Source organism: Rana temporaria, chromosome 5 (genome assembly GCF_905171775.1).
Source record: "Rana temporaria chromosome 5, aRanTem1.1, whole genome shotgun sequence".
Taxonomy (NCBI): Eukaryota; Metazoa; Chordata; class Amphibia; order Anura; family Ranidae; genus Rana; species Rana temporaria.
Genome location: NC_053493.1, coordinates 302758709 through 302783765, shown reverse-complemented (window position 1 = coordinate 302783765; position 25057 = coordinate 302758709). Strand labels below are relative to the sequence as shown.

General features: G+C 44.9%; 1 protein-coding gene across 1 annotated transcript in view; it reads left to right on the top strand.

Annotated features, from left to right (window-relative positions):
• The first annotated feature begins 7254 nt into the window (after positions 1-7254).
• NPC1 (NPC intracellular cholesterol transporter 1) overlaps positions 7255-25057 on the top strand; it is a 152558-nt gene continuing 134755 nt past the window's right edge. Inside the window, exon 1 of the mRNA XM_040354071.1 lies at positions 7255-7426. Coding sequence (XP_040210005.1) covers positions 7358-7426 — 69 coding nt within the window. The 5' untranslated portion in view covers positions 7255-7357. The remainder of the gene's footprint in view (positions 7427-25057) is intronic.

Here is a 25057-nt window from a genome sequence, read left to right as displayed (position 1 = left end):
CTTTGTAATAATGTGGTCAAGGGGCCCCAGTAGTTTCCAAACACTTATACAGTGTTGAGAAATACATGTAAGAAGGCTGGCCGCAGGCCAGCCTGTATTTGTGGGAGGAGTCTGAGGCTATTTAAGACTCCCTCCCGGTCAGGGCTGGGTCGCGGTAGATTTCTGGGTTACACGTCACGTCCGGCAGAGGGTGTCAGGGTGTAGTTTCCAAACACTTATACAGTGTTGAGAAATACATACACTATATTACCAATAGTACTGGGATGCCTAGCTTTGCACGCATATAAACTTGGCATCCCGATCTTAGTTCGTAGGATTCAATATTGAGTTGGCCCACCCTTTGTAGCTGTAACAGCTTCAACTCTTCTGGGAAGGCTGTCCACAAGGTTTAGGAGTGTGTCTATGGGAATGTTTGACCATTCTTCCAGAAGTGCATTTGTGAGGTCAGGCACTGATGTGGATGAGAAGGCCTGGCTCACAGTCTCTGCTCTTATTCATCCCAAAGGTTTTCTATTGGGTTGAGGTCAGGACTCTGTGCAGGCCAGTCAAGTTTCTCCACCCCAAACTCACTCATTCACATCTTTATGGACCTTGCTTTGTGCACTGGTGCGCAGTCATGTTGGAACAAGTAATGTAATGCGCAAAGTAAAACCTCATTCAACACGTGGTGCCTTTCTGTGCGTTGCGCTAAATGGCTACGTGTCTGTGTTTTGCCACAGCTCACCACACGGCACCTCCCGGCTGCGTTGCAGTAATAACCGGGTACTATCACGTCACCGTGATAAAACACAGGGCACATAGAAATCTATTGTTCTTCATGTGTCCCAGCAGAGACCAGTGTGGCAAAAAGCCAGTCACCGCACTGTGTGAATGAACCCTCTGACTTGTTCCCCACCTGTGGGAAGACATTACTGTCTAAGTATTTAAAAAACATTTTTTTTTTTTGGTAAGTCCCCCTGCTCCTTGATGGATTCGTCAACAAGGGTATTCCTGTTACCGTGTTTCCCCAAAAATAAGACCTACCCGTTATATTCCAGGAGGGCTACAATGTAAGCCCTACCCCAAAAATAAGCCCTAGTTTAAAATGCTTGTAAAATCCTATAATCCACTCTATCACAGTAGTATATAATGTACAATGTGTGTCTTTCGGTAATATAATTGCAGGGAAGAGAACTCCGGCGGGTCACAGAAGCGCAGAGCGGCGCTATAACGAAGGCATTTGGCACAATTATATTACAGAAACACACATTATTTAATACTGTAAATATAGTAAATTATAGGATTTTACAAGCCTTTTAAGGGGCCTTTCACACGGGGCGGATCAGTAATGATCCGCCTCCGTGTGTCCGTACAGCTCAGCGGGGATCCTCTGTAAAATCCCCGCTGAGCTGGCAGCTGACAGGGCGGTCTCCGCACACTGTGCAGGGACCGCCCTGTCTTTCCTCTGCTCTCCCCTACCCGATCCGGCAGACGGAAGAAAAATAGGATTTTCTTCCGTCCGATTTTGCGGATCTTTGCGGAGGCGGACAAATTTTGGGTGTCATTGGATGGTCATCCGCTGACACTCGTAATCACATAGGGACCCATGTATGTCCCATTTTCATCCGCAACGGACGAATGAAAATGCGGACATACGGTCCGCACGTGTGAAAGGGCCCTGACTCAGTTCACAACAGGGATTCATGTCAGGCAGGGAGAGAGAGAAGAGGAGAAAAGACAGCACATTACATGGTAAGACCTCCCCCGAAAATAAGCCCTACTGTGTCTTTTGTTGCCAAAATTAATATAAGACCTGGGCTTATTTTCAGGTAAATACGGTATATTTATATATTGTTGATTTATTAATTTTTGTTTTATGTTTATATATCTGTTTTGTCTATCTATGGTTGACGCATACATCCACTGATGAAGCCAAGAGGCAAAACATGTCGGTATAACGTATGATCACACGATCTTCAGAAAAGCAAGATTTTGGATTTATTCCACATTAAACGACCTTCTGTGATTTGTTACTCATTTTTAATTCTTTGTACAATTAAAAATAAATCATATATACCCTTTATCTACTGTTGTTGGGTTTCTATTATTATGTGATTAAGCACCGTCATAGTCCCATTCTTTCCCTTCTCCCGCTTTTTGAATAAATTACTGTAAAGTATGTTTGTTATTCAAACTTTTATTGATTCTTTGTTCCAATACTGCTCCATATACAACGATATCAATATACTGTATTCTACTATAAAATGATTAACTATGAGCGTAAGACCTCATATCACACCACTGAAACTGGAAAAACTTTCTAAAGGCACTGGAGATATAAAGCAAACATTACGTAAAGGGCACGGCTCAGATTACCAGTGGTGTGATGCCTGCTCCTCCTTCACGCTCCTCCTTACGTATGAGACATTCTTCCCTACCAAGCAATACACTCACAATAATATTAGTATTTGCTAATACGGATGACACATGCTTTCATACTTCAACTTCACTGCTAGAAATATCATTGTCAGAGAAATAGGGAGTATAGAAACATAGAAAAGGACGGAGTAGTCCATCGAGTCTGCGTGTAAAAGTCTCATGCACACAGCGATTCTTCTGTATATAGAATGTATCACATGCAGTTTCCTTCCTGTGCTCATCAGAATACATCAGGAGACCCCTTGAGATAAAGTAATCTACCGGGGGTTACAAAGGAAGGCATTCATGAATGTATGCACTTATCTAACAAGCAGAACATGTATTCTAAAATAAAGACAATGGCCCGGATTCAGATACGAGTTACGACAGCATATCTCCGGATACGCCGTCGTAACTCTGAGTGTGCGGGGTCGTATCTATGCGCCATGGGCCAGATTCACGTAGAAGAGCGGCGGCGTAACGTATCGTAGATACGTTACACCGCCGCAATTTTTCATCGCAAGTGCCTGATTCACCAAGCACTTGCGATGAAAACCTACGTCGGCGGCCTCCGGCACAAGGCGGGCCAATTCAAATGAGTGTGCCATTTAAATTAGGCGCGCTCCCGCCCCGGACCTACCGCGCATGCTCCGTTTCCGAACTCCCGCCGCGCTTTGCACGAAGTGACGTAATTTTTTCGAACGGCGACGCTCTTAGCGTAATTCCGTATTCCCGGACGGCTTACGCAAACAACGTTATTTTTTAAATTTCGACGCGGGAACGTCGGCCATACTTTATACAGCAATACGATTGCTGTGTAAAGTTAAGGCACCAAAAAAAACGACTACCTTTGCGACGGGAAACTAGACTAGCGGCGGCGTAGCGAATGCGAGAAACCGTTGTGGATCGCCGTAACTCCTAATTTGCATACCCGACGCTGGTTTACAACGCAAACTCCCCCCAGCGGCGGCCGCGGTATTGCATTTTAAGATCCGACAGTGTAAAACAATTACACCTGTTGGATCTTATGGCTATCTATGCGTAACTGATTCTATGAATCAGTCGCATAGATAGAACAACAGATACGACGGCGTATCAGGAGAAACGCCATCGTATCCCTTTTGTGAATCTGGCCCCTGATTCTTAGAATCAGTTACGCATAGATTTCCCTAAGATCCGACCGGCGTAAGTCTCTTACACCGTCGTATCTTAGGCTGCATATTTACGCTGGCCGCTAGGTGGCGCTTCCGTAGATTTACGCGAGGAATATGCTAATTAGGTAGATACGCCGATTCAGAAACGTACGTCCGCCCGGCGCATTTTTTACGTCGTTTGCGTAAGGCTTTTTCCGGCGTAAGCAGGAGTAAGTCATGTTAGGTATGGACGTCGGAAACACACGAACAGCGTCGTATTTTACGTCGTTTACGTAAGTCGTTCACGAATAGGGCTGTACGTTAGTTACGTTCACGTCGAAAGCATTGACAGTTTGCGGCGTAATTTGGAGCATGCGCACTTGGAAACGTTCACGGACGGCGCATGCGCCGTTCGTAAAAAACGTCAAATACGTGGGATCACAAGTAATTTAAATAAAACTTGCCCACATCATCCACATTTGAATTAGGCGGGCTTACGCCGACACATTTACACTACGCCTCCGTAACTTAGGGCGCAAGTTCTTTCTGTATACGGAACTTGCGCCCTAAGTTACGGTGGCGTAATGTATCTGAGATACCTTACGCCCGCCAATAGATACGAAAATGTATCTGAATCCGGGCCATTAAAACAGTGATGGGTTGAAGTCGTTTCAGTAGGATTAGCACAGCAGCCCACATGTAGGACTGTATGGAGTGAAAGTTTATGACTTAGAATTGAGAAGCAATGTTTAAAGTGAACCTGTCATATAATCCGGGGTCTGCAAACCTTTAAAGAAAGAATGGTGCCCCGTTGTTGGAATTAGTGGGGAGGAATAGTGCCCTATTCATGGTATCAGTGGGGTAAATAGTGTCCCATTGTAGGTATAGAGTGGGAGGAAAAATTCCCCACTCTTGTTTTCAAAGAGAAGAGTAGTGCCCCAATGTTGGTATCAGTGGGGGAGATAGTGCCCCATTGTTGGTATCAGTGGGGGAAATAGTGTCCCATTGTTGGTATCAATGGGGGAAATAGTGCCTCATCGTTGGTGCCAATGAGAGGAATAGTGCTCTATCTTTGATATCTGTGAGAGGAATAGTGCCCCATTATTGGTATCAGTAGGGGGAATAGTGCCCCATCGTTGGTATCTGTGAGGGGAGTAACGCCATACCTTTGGTGTCAATGGGAGGAATGGTACCCCATCTATGGTATCAGTGGGAGGATTCGTGCCCCACTCTTTTTTTTCTACAGGAAGAGTAGTGCCCCATTGTTGGTATCAGTGGAAGGAATAATGCTCCATCGTTGATATCTGCGAGAGGGAGAGTGTCCCATCATTAGAATCAGGAGGGGGGAATAGTGCCCCATCTTTTGTACCAATGAGAGAAATAGTGCTCCATCGTTGGTATCTGTGAGAGGACTAGTGCTCCATCGTTGGTGCCAATGAGAGGAATAGTGCTTAATTGTTGGTATCTGGGAGAGGCATAGAGCTCCATTGTTTGTATCTGCGAGAGAAATAGTGCTCCATTGTTTGTATCTGCGAGAGAAATAGTGCTCCATTGTTTGTATCTGCGAGAGAAATAGTGCTCCATTGTTTGTATCTGCGAGAGAAATAGTGCTCCATCGTTGGTATCTGTAAGAGCAATAGTGTCCCATCATTAGAATCAGTAGGGGGAATAGTGCCCCATTGTTGGTATCCGTAGGGGAAATAGTGCCTCATCTTTGGCGCCAATGAGAGGAACGGTGCTCTATCCTTGGTATCAGTAGTACCCCATCATTGGTGTCTATGGGAGGAATCGTGCCCCATTGTTGGTATTTGTGAAATAAATATGTCCCATTGTTGGTATTAGTATGAGTAATATTTCCACACCTTTGGCATCAATAGGAAGAGTAGTGTCCGATTGTTGGCATCAATGAAAGGAATAGTGCCCCATTGTTGAAATCTGTGAGAGGAATAGTGCCCCATTGATGGTATTTGTTGGGGGGAACAGTGCTGCATCATTTGTGTCAGTGAAAAGAATAGTGCCCCATTGTTGGTTTCATAGGGAAAAGTGTCCTATCCATGCTGTAAATGGGGGCAACAGTGTCTCATTACTGGAATCAATGGGAGGAGTCGTGCCCCATTGTTGGCACCAGTGAGGGGAATAGTGCCCCATCTTTGGTGCCGGTGGGGGGAATAGTGTCCCACTCTTGGTATCAATGGGAAGAGTAGTGTTCTATTGTTGAATAGTGCCCCTTCCTTGGTATCTGTGTGAGGAACCGTGCTGCATCATTGATGCTAGTGAAAAGAATAGTGCCCCATTGTTGCTATCATAAGGAAAAGTGTTCCATCAATTCAGTAAGTGGGAGGAATAGTGTCCCATTGTTGGTGTTAGGAGCAGTAGTGCCCCATCATTGCCAGTGGGAGGACTGGTGTCCCAAGGGCATGTTAAAGTGGTTGAAAAAGCTAAAGTTTTTATGTTAATGCAATCCAATACATTAGGATAAAAAAACTTGTGTGTGCAGCAGCCCCCCATATGCTTACCCGAGCCCCATCTCGATCCAGCACTGTGCACAAGTGCCTCGACTGTCAGGGACTCTCCCTCCTGATTGGCTGAGACACAGCAGCAGCAGCGCCATTATCTCCCGCTGCTTTCAATCAATCAGTCAGCTAGCCAATCAGAAGAGAGGGGGGCAGGGCCGAACCACGGCTCCATGTTTAAATGGACACACAGAGCTGCGGCTCTGTTTAGGTGCCCCCATAGCAATCTGCTTGCTGTGGGGGCTCGCGGCAGGAGGAAGGGGCCAGGAGTGCCAGCGAGGGACCAGAGAAGAGGAGTATAGGGCTGCTCTGTGCAAAACCATTACACAGAGCAGGTAAGTATAACATGTTTATTATTTTTAAAGAATAAAAAATGTGACTTTAGTATCACTTTAAGCCATGGTTCTCACGTAGCCCACAGTTTGGGGAGCACAGTGCTTTCACAAAGATGTGTCGCTTATATAGGATGTTCCCTATAAAATATCAACCTGTTCCCTAACGTGCTATAGCCAGTGCGGCTCTCCAATTCTTATCAGTGCAGCCTTGTCAGTGCCTTCTCATCAGTGCAGCCTCACCAGTGCCCATCAACGCAGCCTCATCTGTGCCCATCAATGCAGCCTCACCAGTGCCTCCCCATCGGTGCAGCCTCACCAGTGCCCATCAGTGCAGCCTCACCAGTGCCCATCAATGCAGCCTCATCAGTGCCCATCATTACAGCTTCATCAGTGCAGCTTCATCAGCAAAGAAGAAAAATTACTTATGGTCTAAATTTTATAACAGAAACTAAAAGAAAGTTTTTTAAAAAAAATACCAACAAAAGAAAGCTTTATTTGTGTGAAAAAATGTATAAAAAATGTATTTGGGTACAATGTTGCATGACTGCTCAATTGTCATTGAAAGTGTGAGAGTGCTGATAGCTGGTGTGGGCAGCAAGGGGTAAAAGTGTATGTATTTGTATAGCACTGGAATGGGGCACATATATGTTATCAGACCGAGGCCCTTGGGTGACTTTTTCCATCACTAGGATAGGAGCCTTTCTCTCCTCCTCCTCTATCAGTCCATGTCAGTGACCCCGCCCTCACACCTCAGAGATCCCTTTCCGGGTCACAGCGCTCCACGGCCATTGGCTACGCCGTGCGTTCCATGAGCGGCTCTGCATACGGAAGAGGTGTGGCTATGTGGGCGGAGCTCGGTGCTGTCATCAGACAGTGTGTGGTAGGAGGGAGCGGTGAGCTGATCGGGGAGCGGCTTCCTGTGTGTACACCCCGGGGATAGTACTGACCGGAGATCAGCACTCTGCTTCTCGCTGTTACCATGGGCGGCTGCAGGCTTTTCCGCCTCATCACCTTCTGTGTACTGGGGGCTCTGTACCTACCAAACAAGGTAAGTGTCCGGAGAGGTGCCTGACACTGGACCAAAGGCTGCACCACATGCCAGTGTCTTCTCCTTCGTGCACACCGATCATGGATCTGTATTATTATTATCGGGCTGTTAGTGATGTGTACTCCTCCAGGACTTATTACTGATATCTTCTATGGAGGATCAGACAGAGGGGTCCCCTTCCAGCATCTTCTCCCTATCACTCCACATCTGTGTTCTGTCATTTCACCTGAAACTCCTACAGATCCAATCATTTCCATGGTGCTCAGGATCTCATGTCACTGTGTGGTCATCTAATAGAGGAAATAAAGAATCATTGGTTTATTATAGGGGGGCACACCATCCAACACCCCCCCCCCCCCCCCCCTACTCCTCATCATCTGCCTTACATTGGAAAGTGGATGGATCTGATCAGAAAGGGGGGGGGGGGGTGACACACACTCTGTGACATGCTGGGCCTGATGACATCCGAGGAGTGCTGTGCTGTACACATCCTCATTACCCTGAGTTATGGCCCATACACACGATCCAATATTTTCTTTTTGTGCATGCTAGTCGCATATCGAAAACGGAGAGATGGTTGCTAAAGTTTAAAAAATTCTCATACGACAGAAAAAAAAAAATCAGACGTGATGTCATGTGTTGTAATGTATTTCTATTGTATTTTCCGGTGACAACTGTACTGATTTAATTAAAATCGTACGATCAGGTATCATACGAGAAACTTTTTTGTGTTTGTCCAATCGGATGAACTGTCACGATCGGCTCTTGAAACGTCTTTACTAACGATCCGATTATCGTACGATTGCTTCGAAAGCAATATTTTTAGTCCGATTTTCGAAACGTCGGCAGCCGATTCACGATGAATGGGTTACAATGTAGAACAGGAGTGGTGCTGGTTACATTGTATAATCTCAGTGTGGGGGTAACACACAGGATGACGTGTATTGTACTGCCTTGTGATGACCTGCAATCATCACCTCGATCTCATTGTGAAGGTGCATTGGGGAGCCGATCGCAATAAATAGCACCACAGCACATGCAATCTACTTCAGCCCCCCCATGGCCTGGTGTGAGCGGGCCTTATGGATCCTATTAAGAAGTAGTGCTGTCCTGGCAATCCATGTTAAAGCCCAACTCCAGAAAACGGGGAAATCCTCCCTTGTTGTTGGGCTGTGCCCGCATTTTGAGGGTTGATGGCATGTTTAGGTCTAGGGCATGGGTCTTCAAGTTGTTCAGGAACTACAATTCCCATCATTCCTAGTCATGTCTGTGAATGTCAGTGTGTTACAATGCCTCATGGGATGCATGGGCGTCCACTCCATAGGGCAAGGGGGGTCATTTGCCCCCCCCCCCCCTGAAATTGCCAGGGAGAGCCAGGAGCAGGACCGAACTGGCCCTGGGGACGATTTAAGCGGTGACTGCAGCACTTCCCTCCCCTCTAGTTGTCCCTTATTTAGAGTGCCTGTTCCTCTTCTGGGATCAAATCCATTTGTCCCTCATTCCGAAAGGTTCCTCTTTTAGACCTGAAATAAATATAGTGTAGTATTTCAGTCTAGGGAAAGAGGTGCTGTGTAATGTAAAGGGGTCCAGATGTGCAGTTGTGGAGAGGGGGGTACACAGTAGTGACAAAGAGATATTGAAAGATGCAGGGGACACAGTGGGGTGTTTTTACATTTTATCGTGGGGGGGGGGGCGCTTTTAACCCCCGCTAGCGGTCGAAGAAAGGGTAAAATGCGGCTGTATCACCGCTGCCGAAGCGCCCCCTCTGAAAAAATTTCAGCGGATGCCCATGATGGGATGTGTAGTTCTACAACAGCTGGAGGGCCGTAGTTTGAGGATCCCTGGTCTAGGGGCTTGCAAAAGCATATTTACTTGTGCGCGCCTCCGCATTGGTAGACCGGTCCTTTCAGCAGCTCCTCCGCCATGTTTTCTGGTGGTCTAAGGTCCTGATGTCATCGAGACCACTGCAGGGTCCGTAGGCCTATGTGAGGATGCCCAGGGACAGTCCACCACCAGAGAATGGGTAAGAGGAGGACTGGGTAAGTAAAAGTGCTTGTGCTCACCCCTAGGCCTAAGTGAACAGTTAATCAGATTTGTTTCTACTTTCCAGAGTACGCTCCATTCTAGAGCTAAACTGAATGGAAATTTTGGTGGCAAAACCACAAATTCAGGGTGCACTTGGCCGAAAGCAAAAATGTTTTTTTTATTTTTTTTATTTTCATTTTTTTAAATAAATAAACAATGAAAAAAATGTATTATATAATTTTGATTAATATCATTAATAATATTGGCAGCTCAGAAAAAATGTATTCCGTTAAATTCTATGTATGTCTTAACCCTGGTCAGTTGAACTTCCATTGTAGTGTTATACATCTTGGGCTAGATTCAGGTAGGGGGACGTAAGTTTGTGCGGGCGTAGCATATGTTATTTACGCTACGCCGCCACAATTTAGAGAGGCAAGTGCAGTATTCACAAAGCACTTGCTCCGTAAGTTGCGGCGGCGTAGCGTAAATCTGCCGGCGTAAGCGCGCCGAATTCAAATTGTCAAGAGGTGGGCGTGTTTTATGTAAATAAAACATGACCCCACGTAAATGACGTTTCTCACGAACGGCGTGAACGTATCCCAGTGCGCATGCTCCTAATCACGTCGCAAATAGTCAATGCTTTCGACGTGAATGTAATTTTCGCAAAGCCTTATTCGCGAACGACTTGCGCAAACGAAGGAACGAAGTCCATACATAACATTGGCTATGCCTCATATAGCAGGAGTAATGTTACGCCGGAAAAAGCCTTGCGTAAACGACGTAAAAAACTCCGCCGGGCGCACGTACGTTTCTGAATCGGCGTATCCAGCTTATTTGCATATTCTACGCTGAAATCAACGGCAGCGCCACCTAGCGACCAGCGTAAATATGCACCCTAAGATACGACGGCGTAGGACACTTACGCCGGTCGTATCTTGGCAACATTTAAGCGTATCTCACTTTGAGCATACGCTTAAAGTTGCGACGGCGCGGATTCTGACTTACGACGGCGTATCTACTGATACGCCCGTCGGAAGTGTTACTGAATCTAGCCCCTTGTTTTCTGCATTTATGGTCAGTTAAAAAAAAAAAAAAAAAATACCAAAAACACACCTGTGTTAAAATGCATTGAAAATGCATCAGTAACGCACCCATGTTATGTTTTTGAGCCACGTGATTTATAAAAACTCGCCATAAGCACAATAAAATCGCGTGTGGTTTCAGCTCTTATTGGCACCCTTTTCTCCATCGTAAAAATGCAGGAAGCACCATTTTCGGCCGCCGAAATTTCAGTGCATTTCTAATCCATTCACATCTCAGCGTTCAGGAAAAGCATGCATAAGTGTGCGTTTTTGCACATGTTTACAAAACTTTTATAAAAATGCGTCACACTTGCAGTGCTGTTTGTTGTTAATGGCACCCCATATGCAGCGAGGAGACGCATGTTGCTTTTCCACGTAGAAAGCTGCATGAGCTATGTTGACACATCTGTGGCAGATAGGGAAGCCTGAGGAAATGAATGGGCAACCCTATGCACATAGCAGTGAACGCACATAAACATGATGTGATTCTATGTGCATTCTCAATATGACTAGGTGTGAAGGCAGCCCTAACGTTAAATTTAAGGCAACATCGACTTCCTTCCCCCCCCCCCCCCCTTTTTTTTTTTTTTGTCACCTGCATCCCATTGGGGTGATTTCCCTTCACTTCCTGTCCCATCGCCAAAACAGGAAGTGAGAGGAAATCATCCAAAATGAGGCAATCCCTGGTTGTCACCGTTGATAGATTTTTGTCCTCTATTCCCGTTCTAGTGACAATCCAACATTTGTGATAACTGCAAAAAGGACAAATAGAGAGGATAAATCTCCCTAACTGGGATACAGACAGGGGCTCTAATCCCTCTCCACTCTACCCAAAAGTAAAATAAAGGGTTCTGCCTTTAATTATGCACTAAACCGTGCTGTCTGTACAGATTTCTCTGAAGCATACAATAGCATGGGATAGAAAAGCAGAAGTCGTTTTTTGCTTTGTGGGACAGAAAACTTAACCAAAGTTGTCATTTTAACACATTGGGGCCACTGAGACTCTTTCACTTTGTTTTATTAAATGTTTTGGTACCGTGTTTCCCCGAAAATAAGACACCGTCTTATATTTATTTTTCCTCAAGAAATCACACTATGGCTTATTTTCAGGGGATGTCTTATTTTTATTACTGGCAAGTATGGTACAACGATCTACGTTTATTCAACTATCCCCTGGTGTTTGTGTGGGGTGAGAGACTGTTGCTGGTCAGTGCTGGGGAGAAGCTTTACTTCTTCCCCTGAGTACAGAGCGCCCTTCTCCTCACTTCACTGAGGAGACTTTTTACTTTCACTTTCACCTGACCTTACCGTATTTATGGGGCTGCCGACACCTCTCCGGTCACTTAGAGATACCGTGGCGCAGATAAGAAGGGCTGCACGACTTCTTTACAGCTCCTGAGCGCCACACCAGTACAGTACGCCTATCACGTCTTGTTTTCCCGCCAGCGCCGCTACGCATACGACACGCCATCACTACGTCTTATTTTCGGGGATTCGACACGCCCATCACTACGTCTTATTTTCGGGGGTATGGCTTATATTTCGATCTTGCGTCGAAATCCCGCTACGGCTTATTTTCGGACTACGTCTTATTTTCGGGGAAACACGGTAGCTCTGCCCTTGGCATTTGTAACTGTAATAGTCAGAACCTTTTGCCTTATTTCCACAAGTGTACGGATACGTGTTCTGCTGGAAAGAAAAATAAAATTGGTGAGCTTATGCCAGATGTACGGTATCTCACTAAAGTGATTGTCTAAATATTTTATTTTCTTTCATGCGACAACACTAAGGAAATGACACTTTGCTACAATGTAAAGTAGTGAGTGTACAGCTTGTATAACAGTGTAAATTTGCTGTCCCCTCTAAATAACTCAACACACAGCCATTAATGTCGAAACCGCTGGCAACAAAAGTGAGTACACCCCTAAGTGAAAATGTCCAAAATTGGGCCCAAAGTGTTAATATTTTGTGTGGCCACCATTATTTTCCAGCACTGCCTTAAAGCGGATGTGCCATGGGAACAAAATATTAAAAGCCAGCAGCTACAAATACTGCAGCTGCTGACTTTTAATATTAGGACACTTACCTGTCCTGGAGTCCAGCGCCGATCGCAGCAGAGCACGAGCGATCGCTCGTCACTCTGCTGCTCCCCCCGCCATCCACGCTGAGGGAACCAGGAAGTGAAGCGCTGCGGCTTCACTGCCCGGTTCCCTACGGCGCATGCGCGAGTCGCGCTGCGCCCGCCGATTGGCTCACACGCTGTGTGCTGGGAGCCGAGTGTTCCCAGCACACAACGGGCGACAGACGGGATATGACGGAATGCCCGTCTTTCGCCCGTAGCGTGTGGCCGGAAGTGGGTGCAAATACCTGTCTTTAGACAGGTGTCTGCACCCCCCTCCCCCCTGAAAGGTGTCAAATGTGACACCGGAGGGGGGGAGGGTTCCGATCAGCGGGACTCCACTTTAGGGTGGAGAACCGCTTTAATCCTCTTGGGTATGGAGTTCACCAGAGCTTCACAGGTTGCCACTGGAGTCCTTTTCCACTCCTACATGATGACATCACAGAGCTGGTGGATGTTAGAGACCCTGCGCTCCTTCATCTTGCGTTTGAGGATGTCCCACAGATACTCAATAGGGTTTAGGTCTGGAGACATGCTTGGCCAGTCCTTCACCTTTACCCTCGGCTTCTTTAGCAAGTCAGTGGTTGTCTTAGAGGTGTGTTTTGGGGTTATTATCATGTTAGAATACTGCCCTGCGTTCCAGTCTCTGAAGGGAGGGGATCATGCTCTGCTTCAGTTTGTCACAGTATGTGTTGGCATTCATGGATCCCTCAATGTATTGTAGCTCCCCAGTGCCGGCAGCACTCATGCAGCCCCAGGCCACGACACTCCCACCACCATGCTTGACTGTAGGCAAGACACACTTGTCTTTGTACTCCTCACCTGGTTGCCGCCACACACACTTGACACCATCTGAACCAAATAAGTTTATCTTGGTCTCATCAGACCACAGGACATGGTTCCAGTAATCCATGGCCTTAGTCTGCTTGTCTTCGGCAAGCTGTTTGCTTTTCTGTGCAGCGTCTTTAGAAGAGGCTTCCTTCTGGTGCGACAGCCATGCTGACCAATTTGATGCAGTGTGCGGCGTATGGTCTGAGCACCGACAGGCTACCCCCCCCCCACTCTCAACCTCTGCAGCAATGCTGGCAGCACTCCTACGTCTATTTCCCAAAGACAACCTCTGGATATGACGCTAAGCATGTGCACTCAACCTCTTTGGTCAGTCATGGCGAGGCCTGTTCTGGGTGGAACCTGTACTGTTAAACCTTTATATGGTCTTGGCCATCGTGCTGCATCTCAGTTTTAGGGTCTTGGCAATCTTCTTATAACCTAGTCCATCTTTATGTAGAGCAACAATTCTTTTTTTCAGATCCTTATGCCGCGTACACACGGTCGTTTTTTGTCTTGTAAAAAACGTCGTTTTTTGTCTTGTAAAAAACGTTGTTTTTTCTCATGAAAAAAACGAAGTTTTTCAAACTTAATTTTAAAAAACGACGTTGCCTACACACCATCGTTTTTTCTAAATGCTCTAGCAAAGCGCGGTTAGGTGCAACGCGTACGACAGCACTCTGTTCCATTCAAGCTTGCATCATAACTTGCTTCTGAGCATGCGCGGGTTTAAAAACGTTGTTTTAAACGTCGTTTTAGCCCACACACGATCATTTTTATGACACAAAAAACGACATTTTGAAAAACGACATAAAAAATTGAAGCATGCTCGAATTTTTTTTTTTAGTCGTTTTTCAGAAGACATAAAACAACGTTTTGCCCACACACGATCATTTTAAATGACATTTTTAAAAATGTCGTGTTTTTTTCATCACAAAAAACGACCGTGTGTACGTGGCATTAAAGTTCTTTGCCATGAGGTGCCATGTTGAACTTCCAGTGACCAGTATGAGAGAGTGAGAGCGATGACACCAAATTTAACACACCTGCTTCCCATTCACACCTGAGACCTTGTAAAACGAATAACACTGGGGAGGGAAAATGGGAAATTAGCCCAATTTGGACATTTTCACTTTTGAGGGGACAGAACATTTACACTGTTATACAAGCTGTACAATCACTACTTTACATTGTAGCAAAGTGTCATTTTCTTCAGTGTTGTCACATGAAAAGATATAATAAAATATTTACGAAAATGTGAGGGGTGTACTCACTTTTGTGAGATACTGTATAAGCCTGCAAAACCAAATCTAAGGACCTGTTCTCATTGAAGCTAGAAATCAATGCCCATTGGTAGAGTACCAGTTAGGTGGTCATTGATTATAGCTTGGAAAGACAACCTCCACCCCTAAAGCGGAACTAAAAACATTACTTTACCAGTTTTACAAAACGGTTGCATTCCATGGATGCTAACTGTCACATCTGCTTGTACTGTCAGTGAAACTGTCAAATCATCAAATGGCTGGAGTCATAACTGATCCAATGTCCAGCACCTTGGCAGTTGCAGATCAGAGGCCAAGATGGCAGCTTCCTTGGCTGAAAAGGATAGGGGGGTTTAGTTCCGCCTTAACTGTAGTGACACTACATGGGACTTGTTCCACAACAACTGGCATCTTAAGAATGCCTACCCCTGTGTCACAGGGTTGTGTGAATGTGGATGGTTCATGTGATTTCTTGGCATACAGAGCTAAGCATATGTCATTATGGAAGCAAACAATCCCCTGAATACCGTGTGCTTGTAATATATATTACGTTGTTACTTTGACATCTTTTACAAGTAGACTTTTTTTTTTTTTTTTTCTATTTAGTTTGTGTGTATTTTTATTTTGTTGCTTATGTTAAGTACCTGTTCACACTTTTTGCGCTGCAAAACACTATATACTTATTTTTTTTTATTTTTTTTTTTGGGGGTGGGATGTGTATTATGCGTTTTTCTGATACAATATTATTTATTGAAATATAAAAAAATATATAGCTGTAATAAGACTTTAGAAACTTAAAGCGGGAGTTCACCCATTTATTAAAAAAAAAAAAAGGTTTCCCTTTTTTTTCCCCCTTAGATTCCTGCTCGTTCGGTCTAGGGGAATCGGCTATTTGTTTTAAAATATGAGCAGTACTTACCGTTTTCGAGCTGCATCTTCTTCCGTCGCTTCCGGGTATGGGTCTTCGGGAGCGGGCGTTCCTTCTTGATTGACAGCCTTCCGAGAGGATTCCGACGGTCGCATCCATCGCGTCACTCGTAGCCGAAAGAAGCCGAACGTCGGTGCGGCTCTATACTGCGCCTGCGCACCGACGTTCGGCTTCTTTCGGAAAATCGTGACGCGATGGATGCGACCGTCGGAAGCCTCTCAGAAGCCTGTCAATCAAGAAGGAACGCCCATTCCCGAAGCCCATACCCGGAAGCGACGGAGAGGATGCATCTCGTAAACGGGTAAGTACTGCACATATTTTAAAATAAATAGCCGATTCCCCTAGAGAAAACGAGCAGGAATCTAAGGGGAAAAAGTGCCCTCTAAGGGTGAACCCCCGCTTTAAAGAGAAACTTCACCCATAAGGGGAAGTTCCATTTGTTTGCCTACACATGGCACAACATTTTTCTGCCAACATTCACCAAACCATGTGTTTTTTCAGCTCTTTACCGCCACCCTTTGGGCAGCTTATTGTTGTCTGATGTTTAACATTGGTTCTGAGCATGCGTGTTTGTACTTTGGATTTTAGTTGGTTAGTTTAGATGGGAAGTGAGCAGGAGCAGCTGGCTCTTAGCCTCCTGCCTAAAGGCGATGCCAGCTGTCATTCAGGCAGTGAAGTGGATCCTGACGGTATTGTTGGGATTCCTCCCGAACCTGGAGCAGCTCTGCCCCGTCAACTGATGGTGGACAAATAGCGTGCTATCAGCTGACTCTGGGTCACTAGAGGGCAAAAGTTATTGCACTCCTGTAACCCATAAAAGTATGGCCAGAAAAGCCTTGACCATACTTCTCTTTTTTTAAAAGATAAAAAACTGCAAACTCAGTAATAATCAATGCAGATGCTGAAAGAGCGTAACATTTTTATTTATTTTTTAAAATCACTTTAAGTGCATGGAGAATACTGTGGACCACAGCACCTAGCGCTGGTTCATCTCCGGCAAAGAAAAGCACCAATCCAGGCAGGCTCAGCCATGGTGGGCTTCACACATGGCTCATTTATCCCAGGCTTTGTGAATATATTTATTTTATAAATGTATATAGCATCCGCTTATTCCACAATGCCTATATATTGTGAAAATAAAAAAGGAATTTTCTCCCTCGCCACATCCTCCAAGGTTTATTTCCCCCTTACCTTTTTGCCTGTGTCGTGTAATTCACAAACCTATCTGCCCAGTGTTGTTCTGTCCTGATCTGCAGCCCCTCTGGCTCCACCTAGACCTAACAAACATTCATATTTGCAGCGCTGGACCCACTACAAGGGTTCATTTTCTCTATTTCCAGGAGTTGGGATTTTTTTGGCCCCTTATTAATTATTGCATTTTGTCTTCTTTTTTTTTTTTTTTCTTTTTAAAGCTGACCTTGCATTAAAACCTAATTATGCCTCTTTTATATTCCACTGTCATGTTAAATGTCTAGTTGTGTGTAGAATACAAAAAAATAAGCCGTTTTCACTGGAAACAGCGGTACAGTAGTGCGGCTCATTGATGATACTGAGCCCAATTCTGCTTTCATTACCGTGTGTGCCAGTGATGAAGCATAGCCGTAATGCAGAATGTCACGTTAAAGAGCAACTTCAGCTAGATACCTGGTTTATTATTATAGATAAGACTTTAAAAAAAAAATTACTTACCAGTGCCTTGGGTCCAGCACCGTCTTCCCGCAGCCAGTTATTCTTGCTACTAGAGGTCGCCGGTTCTGTCATCTTGGATGTGGGAGCCGGCTATGACTTAGCGCCATCTTGGATGTGGGAGCCGGCTATGACTTGGCGCCATCTTGGATGTGGGAGCCGGCTGTGGCTTTGGGCCATCTTGGATGTGGGAGCCGGCTGTGGCTTTGGGCCATCTTGGATGTGGGAGCCGGCTGTGGCTTTGGGCCATCTTGGATGTGGGAGCCGGCTGTGAGCATTCTGTGTTTTTTTTATGTTGGAGCGTTTTTACACCTGGAAAAACTCCTCTCAGAAACCACTAGTTTTTTTTTTTTTTTTTTTGTTTTTACAGCCAAAAAACAGTTCACAGCATGTGTGCATGGACACCTAGGATAACATGCTGGAGAGTTGACTATATAAAAAAACGTCCTGAAGCCAAAAACAGCTGCTGTAAAAATGTCCAGTGTGCATGAGGCCTAATAGTTTCCCCTGCCAGTGTTAAATGGTTTGTCTCTTCCCTGTAAGTTTTATACATTTGCTGGAGAGCTTGTTCTTTTCAAAAACAGAATTCCTGGCTGGATTGCCAGGTGAAAATAGAAGTAATAAAGCCTAAAAAAACCTAGCAAGTATAACCTCTAAGAACTGTAAGCTTCAATATAATGTTTAATAGCGCTTTAAATAAAAAGTTGAAATTTAAGTGTGGACAGTAATATTTAAAACATTCTTATTTATTTTTTATTTATTCATCCTACTAATTAGTATTTGATAGATACAAAGCCGTCAGTCATTGGGGAGATGATACATGATGTGTAATGTGCAATGGGGGAAATGAATATGTTTAGCTCAGCTGAGAGTCATGTGCCCTGCTGTCATTGCTGACTATTATAGAGTGGAGCAGTGTTTGTGCCCAATCACTGTTTTCTATGTGAACTCCTCTATGGAGTAACCCTTTATAGTGAAGGAGATTTTTAAGTGATTTTTTTTTTTGTGTCCATTTCTCTGCTTATTGACCAGGGTTGTATATTTATCGTGCATGCAAACCGTAGGTTCTATGTCTACTATGTAGATATATAGTATTGGTGTCCATTAAGAGGGTATGCTAGTTGCATGATCTTGTATATCTGTTGTATCGTTTTATATGAGAATGCCATTAGTTTATTTTGTGTTGAATAGAAATGGTCAGGTTCTGCACACTGCCTGGCTGTATTTTATTTCGCTGTTATGCAGTGTGCATCAGTAATGAGCAGAGTATAAAAGAACCATTCACTGCTGGCAGAGTACATGAAGCACGTCGGACGTTGCACATTCAGCCTGACACCTCCCCTTTAACACATTATTTAACGCTGAACTATAGCCAAACCCTTTCTCTTAGGCCCCTTTCACGCTGGTGCGGTGGCGGTATAGCGCCACTATTTTTAGCGGCGCTATACCGTCGGAATTGTGGCGAAAAAGGGTTATTACCGCCCGCAATGGGCCTTTGCAGAGGTGCATTGCCGGCGGTATTACCACGGTGTCCTTTTGTTTTCAATGGGAAGGAGCGGTATACACACCGCTCCTCTCACCGCTCCAAAGATGCTGCTTGCAGGAGATTTTTATAAAAAAAAATCTCCTGCCAGCGCATCGCCTCAGTGTGAAAGCCCTCGGGCTTTCACACTGACCATGCTGGGGCAGGAGTATTTCAGGCATTATATATGTACTATTTTTAGTGCTAAAATGCCTGAAATACGCCTCGGTGTGAAAGGGGCCTAAGTGAAAAGTCAGTGTGCAACAAAGATTGTTAAACTGTGTAACAATCTTTGTTGCACATTGCACAGTGACTTTTCAGTAAGAGAAAGGGTTTGCCTTTGCAATTTTGTTTGATGGCTGCACTTTAATTAAATACAACAATATATTATATTGTATTGTATTTAACATGGTACTCGCTTGTTTGGTGACTAAAAACATCCCCTGTCTGTCTTTCGTTGAAAAGATAAACTTAAAAAAACGATATAGGCATGTTCCATTTTGCTTATAGGCATTGTGAAGCCCACAAGCACTGACTTCCTGGAAGCGGTGAATGCTCATCTCCAGGTGTTCACCGCTCTTTCCCGCGCATTAACAGTGTTTACGGCGGCCTGCGCCGTAAACTTCCTGGTTGCCGTCACAACGTGCGGCATCGCTGAAAGTTCACGCCCGTTGTGATGGTATTCACAACATTAGAAACAACAGTGACGGCTCAGAACGGCTTTTTGTGTCACGTAACGAGTAAAAAAGCGATTTCACAGGACGGCGTTCCGCATTGTCTCCTGGGAAGCATGACACTGTGCTCCCAGGAGACATTGCGGAGAGCGGCACCGGGGAGACGCCTACTCCCGCGGGAGGAAAAAAAACAGAGTCAAAATCTTTAGGCATTTGTATATGTATGTGGTGCGATGATCAGGATAACATAGTGTTGTTGTTTTGGGTGAACCTCCGCTTTAAACAAACATCCAAATTATTTATATTTGGATCATTGTGCTAATAAAACAACAAAAAATCCTGAGGTAAGTTGAATTGAACATGTAAACAGTAACACCATTCGCCATAAAAAATCTAATTGCATTCTACTGGTGTTACTGTTTACATGTTCAATTCAACTTACCTCAGGATTTTTTGTTTTATTAGCACAATGATCCAAATATAAATTCTTTGCAAGGAAAATGAGCCTATCAAGAACAGCAGGCTTGGGGCAAGCTCGTGACAGGTGACAATACCCCCCAGGCCCCACCCACACTAAAGACCCTCTCCAAATGGGGCGCTAGTTGCTGCATTTAATTAAAGTGCATCAACATAAAAAAAAATTGCAAAGGCATGCCCTTTCTCTAACTGAAAAGTCACTCTGCAACAAAGACTGTTAGGCCTCGTACACACGATAGGTTAAACAGAGGACAACGATCTGATGGACTGTTTTTCATCGGTCAAAACCGATAGTCTGTGGGCCCCATAGGTTATTTAACCATCGGTTAAAAAAAAGCCAACCTGCTTTAAAAATCCACGCATGCTCAGAATCAAGTCGACGCATGCTTGGAAGCATTGAAGTTCGTTTTTTTCAGCACGTCGTTGTGTTTTACGTCACCGCGTTCTGACACGATCGTTTTTTTAACCGATGGTGTGTAGGCGCGATGGACCATCAGTCAGCTTCATCGGTTAACTGATGACAACGGTCCATCAGACTGTTTTCATCGGATGGACTGATCGTGTGTACGCGGCTTTAAACTGTTTAACAATCTTTGTTGCACAGTGACTTTTCAGTTGGAGAAGGTGTTTGCCTTTGCAATTTTGTTTGTTGATGCACTTTAAATACAAATATTGTATTTAATTAAAGTACATTGACAAATAAAAAGGCAAACCCTATCTCCAACTGAAAAGTCACTGTGCAGTGACAGTGTGCAACAAAGATTAAACATCCGAATTATTTATACTGTATTTGGATTGAGCGAATAAAACAACAACAAATCCTGAGGTAACTTTTAGTTGAATTGGACATATAAAGTTTACATGTTCGACTTCAATTTAACTATTGTAAACACTAAGAGTCGGTTCACACTGCAGCGGCACGACTTCGGGGGCGACTCTGCAAGTTGTCCTGAGGCCGACTTCAGAGGCGATTTGCAAAACGACTTCTGTATAAAAGTCAATGCAAGTCGCCCCGAGCCGCCCCCGAAGTCGTACAGGAATCTTTTTCTAAGTCGGAGCGACTTGCGTCGCTCCTATTAGAATGGTTCCATTGCATTGAATGGGACGCGTCACGTCAGGCGGCTGAGCCGCCTGTCATGTCGCCCCAGTGTGAACCGGGTCTAATGCCGCGTACACACGATCATTTTTAATGGTCTAGAAAAAACAAAGTTTTTTTTCAACCCGATTTATTATTGAGCCTGCCTTGCCTACACACGATCGTGAAAAAAAAAAATGCTCTAGCAAAGCGCGGTGAAGTACAACACGTACGATGGCACTATAAAGGGTAAGTTCCATTCGGAATTGTGCCACCCTTGGGGCTGCTTTTGCTGATTTTGTGTTAGTAAAAGTTTGAGAGACGATTCGCGCTTTTCAGTCTGTTACAGCGTGATGAATGTGCTATCTCCATTACGAACGCTAGTTTTACCAGAACGAGCGCTCCCGTTTCATAACTTGCTTCTGAGCATGCACGTTATTTTCACGTCGTTAACCCCTTCCATACAGGGCATTTTCATCCCCTTCCTGCCCAGACCAATTTTTAATTTTCAGCGCTGTTGCACTTTGAATGACAATTGCGTGGTCATGCAACACTGTACCCAAACTAAATCTTTGTTTTTTTTCCCCCCCACAAATGGAGCTTTCGTTTGGTGGTATTTGATCATCTCTGCGGTTTTTATATTTTGCGCTATAAACAAAGGAAGAGCGATTTTATTTTTATTTATTTTTTAACACGATTTTTTACTTTTTTATTTAATAAATATCACAGTTTGTTTGTTTTTTTTTTCTCAGGTTAGGCCGATACGTATTCTTCTACATATTTTTGGTAAAAAAAGCAATAATCGTATATTGATTGGTGTGCGCAAAAGTTATAGCGTCTACAAACTAGGTAATAGATTTATGGCATTTTTATTTTATAATTGTTTTTACTAGTAATGGCGGCGTTTTTTTTTTTTTTTTTTTTTTTTTTTTTTTTTTTTTTTATTGTGACCATGACATTGCGGCAAACACATCGGAAACTTTTGACACGTTTTTGGGACCATTCACATTTATACAGTGATTAGTGCTATAAATATGCACTGATTACTGTGTAAATGTGACTGGCAGGGAAGGGGTTAACCACTAGGGGGCGCTGAAGGGGTTAAAATGTTCCCTATAGTGTTCTAACTGTAGGGGGGAGGGGACTCACAAGGGGAAGAGACCGATGTGTGTTCCTCTGTACTGGGAACACAGCATTGGTCTCCTCACCTCTGACAGGAGGTGGATCTGTGTGTTTACACACACAGATCCACACTCCTGCCATGATCACTGGCAATCGCGGGTGCCCGGCGGCAATCGTGGCCACCAGGCAAGCGTGTCGGGTCACGAGCGGTGCCGCGGGCGCGCGCCCTAGAATGCCGGGAATACAGGACGTCATATGGCGTCCACCCGGATCGAGGTAGGGTTCCTGCCGACGTCATTTGACAATGCGTCGGTAGGGAAGGGGTTAAAGCCTACACACGACCATTTTTTACGACGTTAAAAACGACAACGTGAAAAACGACGTGAAAATTTAGAGCACGTTCTAAATTTTTAATGGCCATTTTTAACGTCGCGAAAAATGCTCTGGAGCCCACTCACGATAGTTTTTAACGACATTGAAGAAAAAAATTATTTTTCACATCGTGAAAAATGGTTGTGTGTATGCGGCATTACTCTATTTTAAACATTCTTTGCAAGGAAAATTAGCCTATCAACAGCAGGCTTGAGGCAAGCTCGGTGACAGGTGACAATACCCCCACCCACACTAAAGACTCTCTCCGGTAGGGCTCCAGTTGCTGGAATGGCCAGGTATTTTCTTGCCAGACGACTTGTGAAGTTGGGCTGATGCCGCTTCCACCACTCAAGTGGGTCAGTTTCAGGACCCACCTCAGGACCCAATAAATAAGGAGGTGAGCTCTGCTTCGATTTTGTCCTTTACTGACTGGTGGGACAGTGCAGGTGCTGCTTTCTTAAAGAAGGCAGCTAGTTTACTTCTCAAGTGGGCTCGTCTGTTCTTCTTGGCACAATTGTACAGCCGGACCTTCTTCCTCTGAGCAGAGGGGAGGAGACTTGTTTTTAACTGCTTGTCTACCGCCCGCCGTCATATGGCTCCCAGTTGATGGTGGCTTCACATGTGGACTCTCTGATCAGAAGTGCATTCTTTGATCAAAAGTGCGAGTTAAAAACCAGGATTTGGCTATCATCTGCTTCTGCTTGCAGATTTTTTTTCCCCTCTTTTTCTCTGACACTTTTTTTAAACAGCTTTTTTTCTTTTCCTTTCTGCTAATTAAGGGGAGGGTTTTAATTGTTCACAGGTGTGTGTTTGTTCCCAGGTCTTCACAGGTGAGTATAAAGTGGCTGTACAAGCTCTCAGAGGAGCTGGCTCCCAATTGATGGTGGCTTCACATGTGGACTCTCTGATCAGAAGTGCATTCTTTGATCAAAAGTGCGAGTTAAAAACCAGGAGTTTGAAACAGGAGGTAAGACAGGAGTCTTCATTATTTTTTTTCAATCACTGATCCAGAACAAGCTTGCAGCTAATAAAGTTGGAACTCTTGCTATATAGATTCAGCGGTGCAGCAGACGCTCTCATCTTAGTCTGCTCACCCCAGGGATAGTGAGAGCAGGACGCTCTCAAACGAGTCGGCTCTCCCCAGCGATAGTGCAGCCAGGCAGGGTCCACCACACCCCCCTAGCCAATTGATCCAGGGTTGCACCGATCGCCGTTAAGGGGTCAGGAAGGAATTTTTTCCCCCGATCGCTGCAGATTGGCACAGCACGCCTGGGGTTTTTCGCCTTCCTCTGGACCAATCGGGGAGAGAAGACTCAACGAGTGACGGCTCACTTGGACAGTCTTCCACCCATCACGTCCGGCGTCTCGCGGCTCTTCCCGCATCCGCGCCAGACCAGGCCTCATTCGCGGCCGCCGCAATTAGGAAAGACTGACGACAATGTGACTGGCGACAATGGCTAATCTGCGATACTCTGCGGACTCTATTCGGGGTCTGAGACAATTCGCAACAGCATTACCAGCCGTCACCAAAAAGGCCTTAAAAATAGAGCAACTTTTGAGATTCGATCGACGATCGACCATCAAAAATTTTAACTATTTAACCCAGCTCGAGCACATATCATGTGCTTTGATCAACACAAGATCGGCAGTAAAACACCGATTAGAAATCCACGATTTCTTACTACAAAACGATCTAGACTGCCTCTTTATTACAGAAAGCTGGCTCTCAGACGACTGCAACACCATTCTCGGAGAATTGGTGCCAGAAAACTATCGCATTATAACGGAAAACAGAATAGGGCAAAGAGGAGGAGGCCTGGCGGTGATCCACAAGAATCGCATTACAATCACTAAGCCAGCCCTTCAAAATCCTCTTCCATTCATGGAAACCCTTACTCTTCAACTTCAAACTTCCCCCCAGGAGACTGTTCACATTCTCCTCTGCTATAGGCCACCTGGGCCAAAATCGCAGTTTTTGCCATCATTAACGGAGTTTATATCCACTTATACCCTTAACAGCAAACACCTTTTGCTGCTCGGGGACTTTAATCTGTGGGCCAACTCCGCACAGGATCCCATTGCGGACGCCTGCATTGATCACCTGGAGGGATTAGGGCTACAGCAACTTATATGCGGGCCAACACATGCTTCAGGTCACACACTCGACCTAATTTTCAGACAAAATCTGAAAATAAGCATTTTAGAAAATGAACCATTGCCATGGACAGACCACCATGCAATTAATTTCATAATCTCCAAAATTCCCCCAGTGATAAAAGCACCCAAGCCGGTGACAATACACTGGGCTAGATCTCAGAAGAAGCTCCATTCAGAACTCTTTAAATCTACCTTGGGAAACAGAATCAAAACAATCCATCCACATCAAACAGCCGCAGATACACTGGATGCCATAAACGCAGCCCTGCTACAGTCAGCCGATTTAGTAGCACCGAAACGCA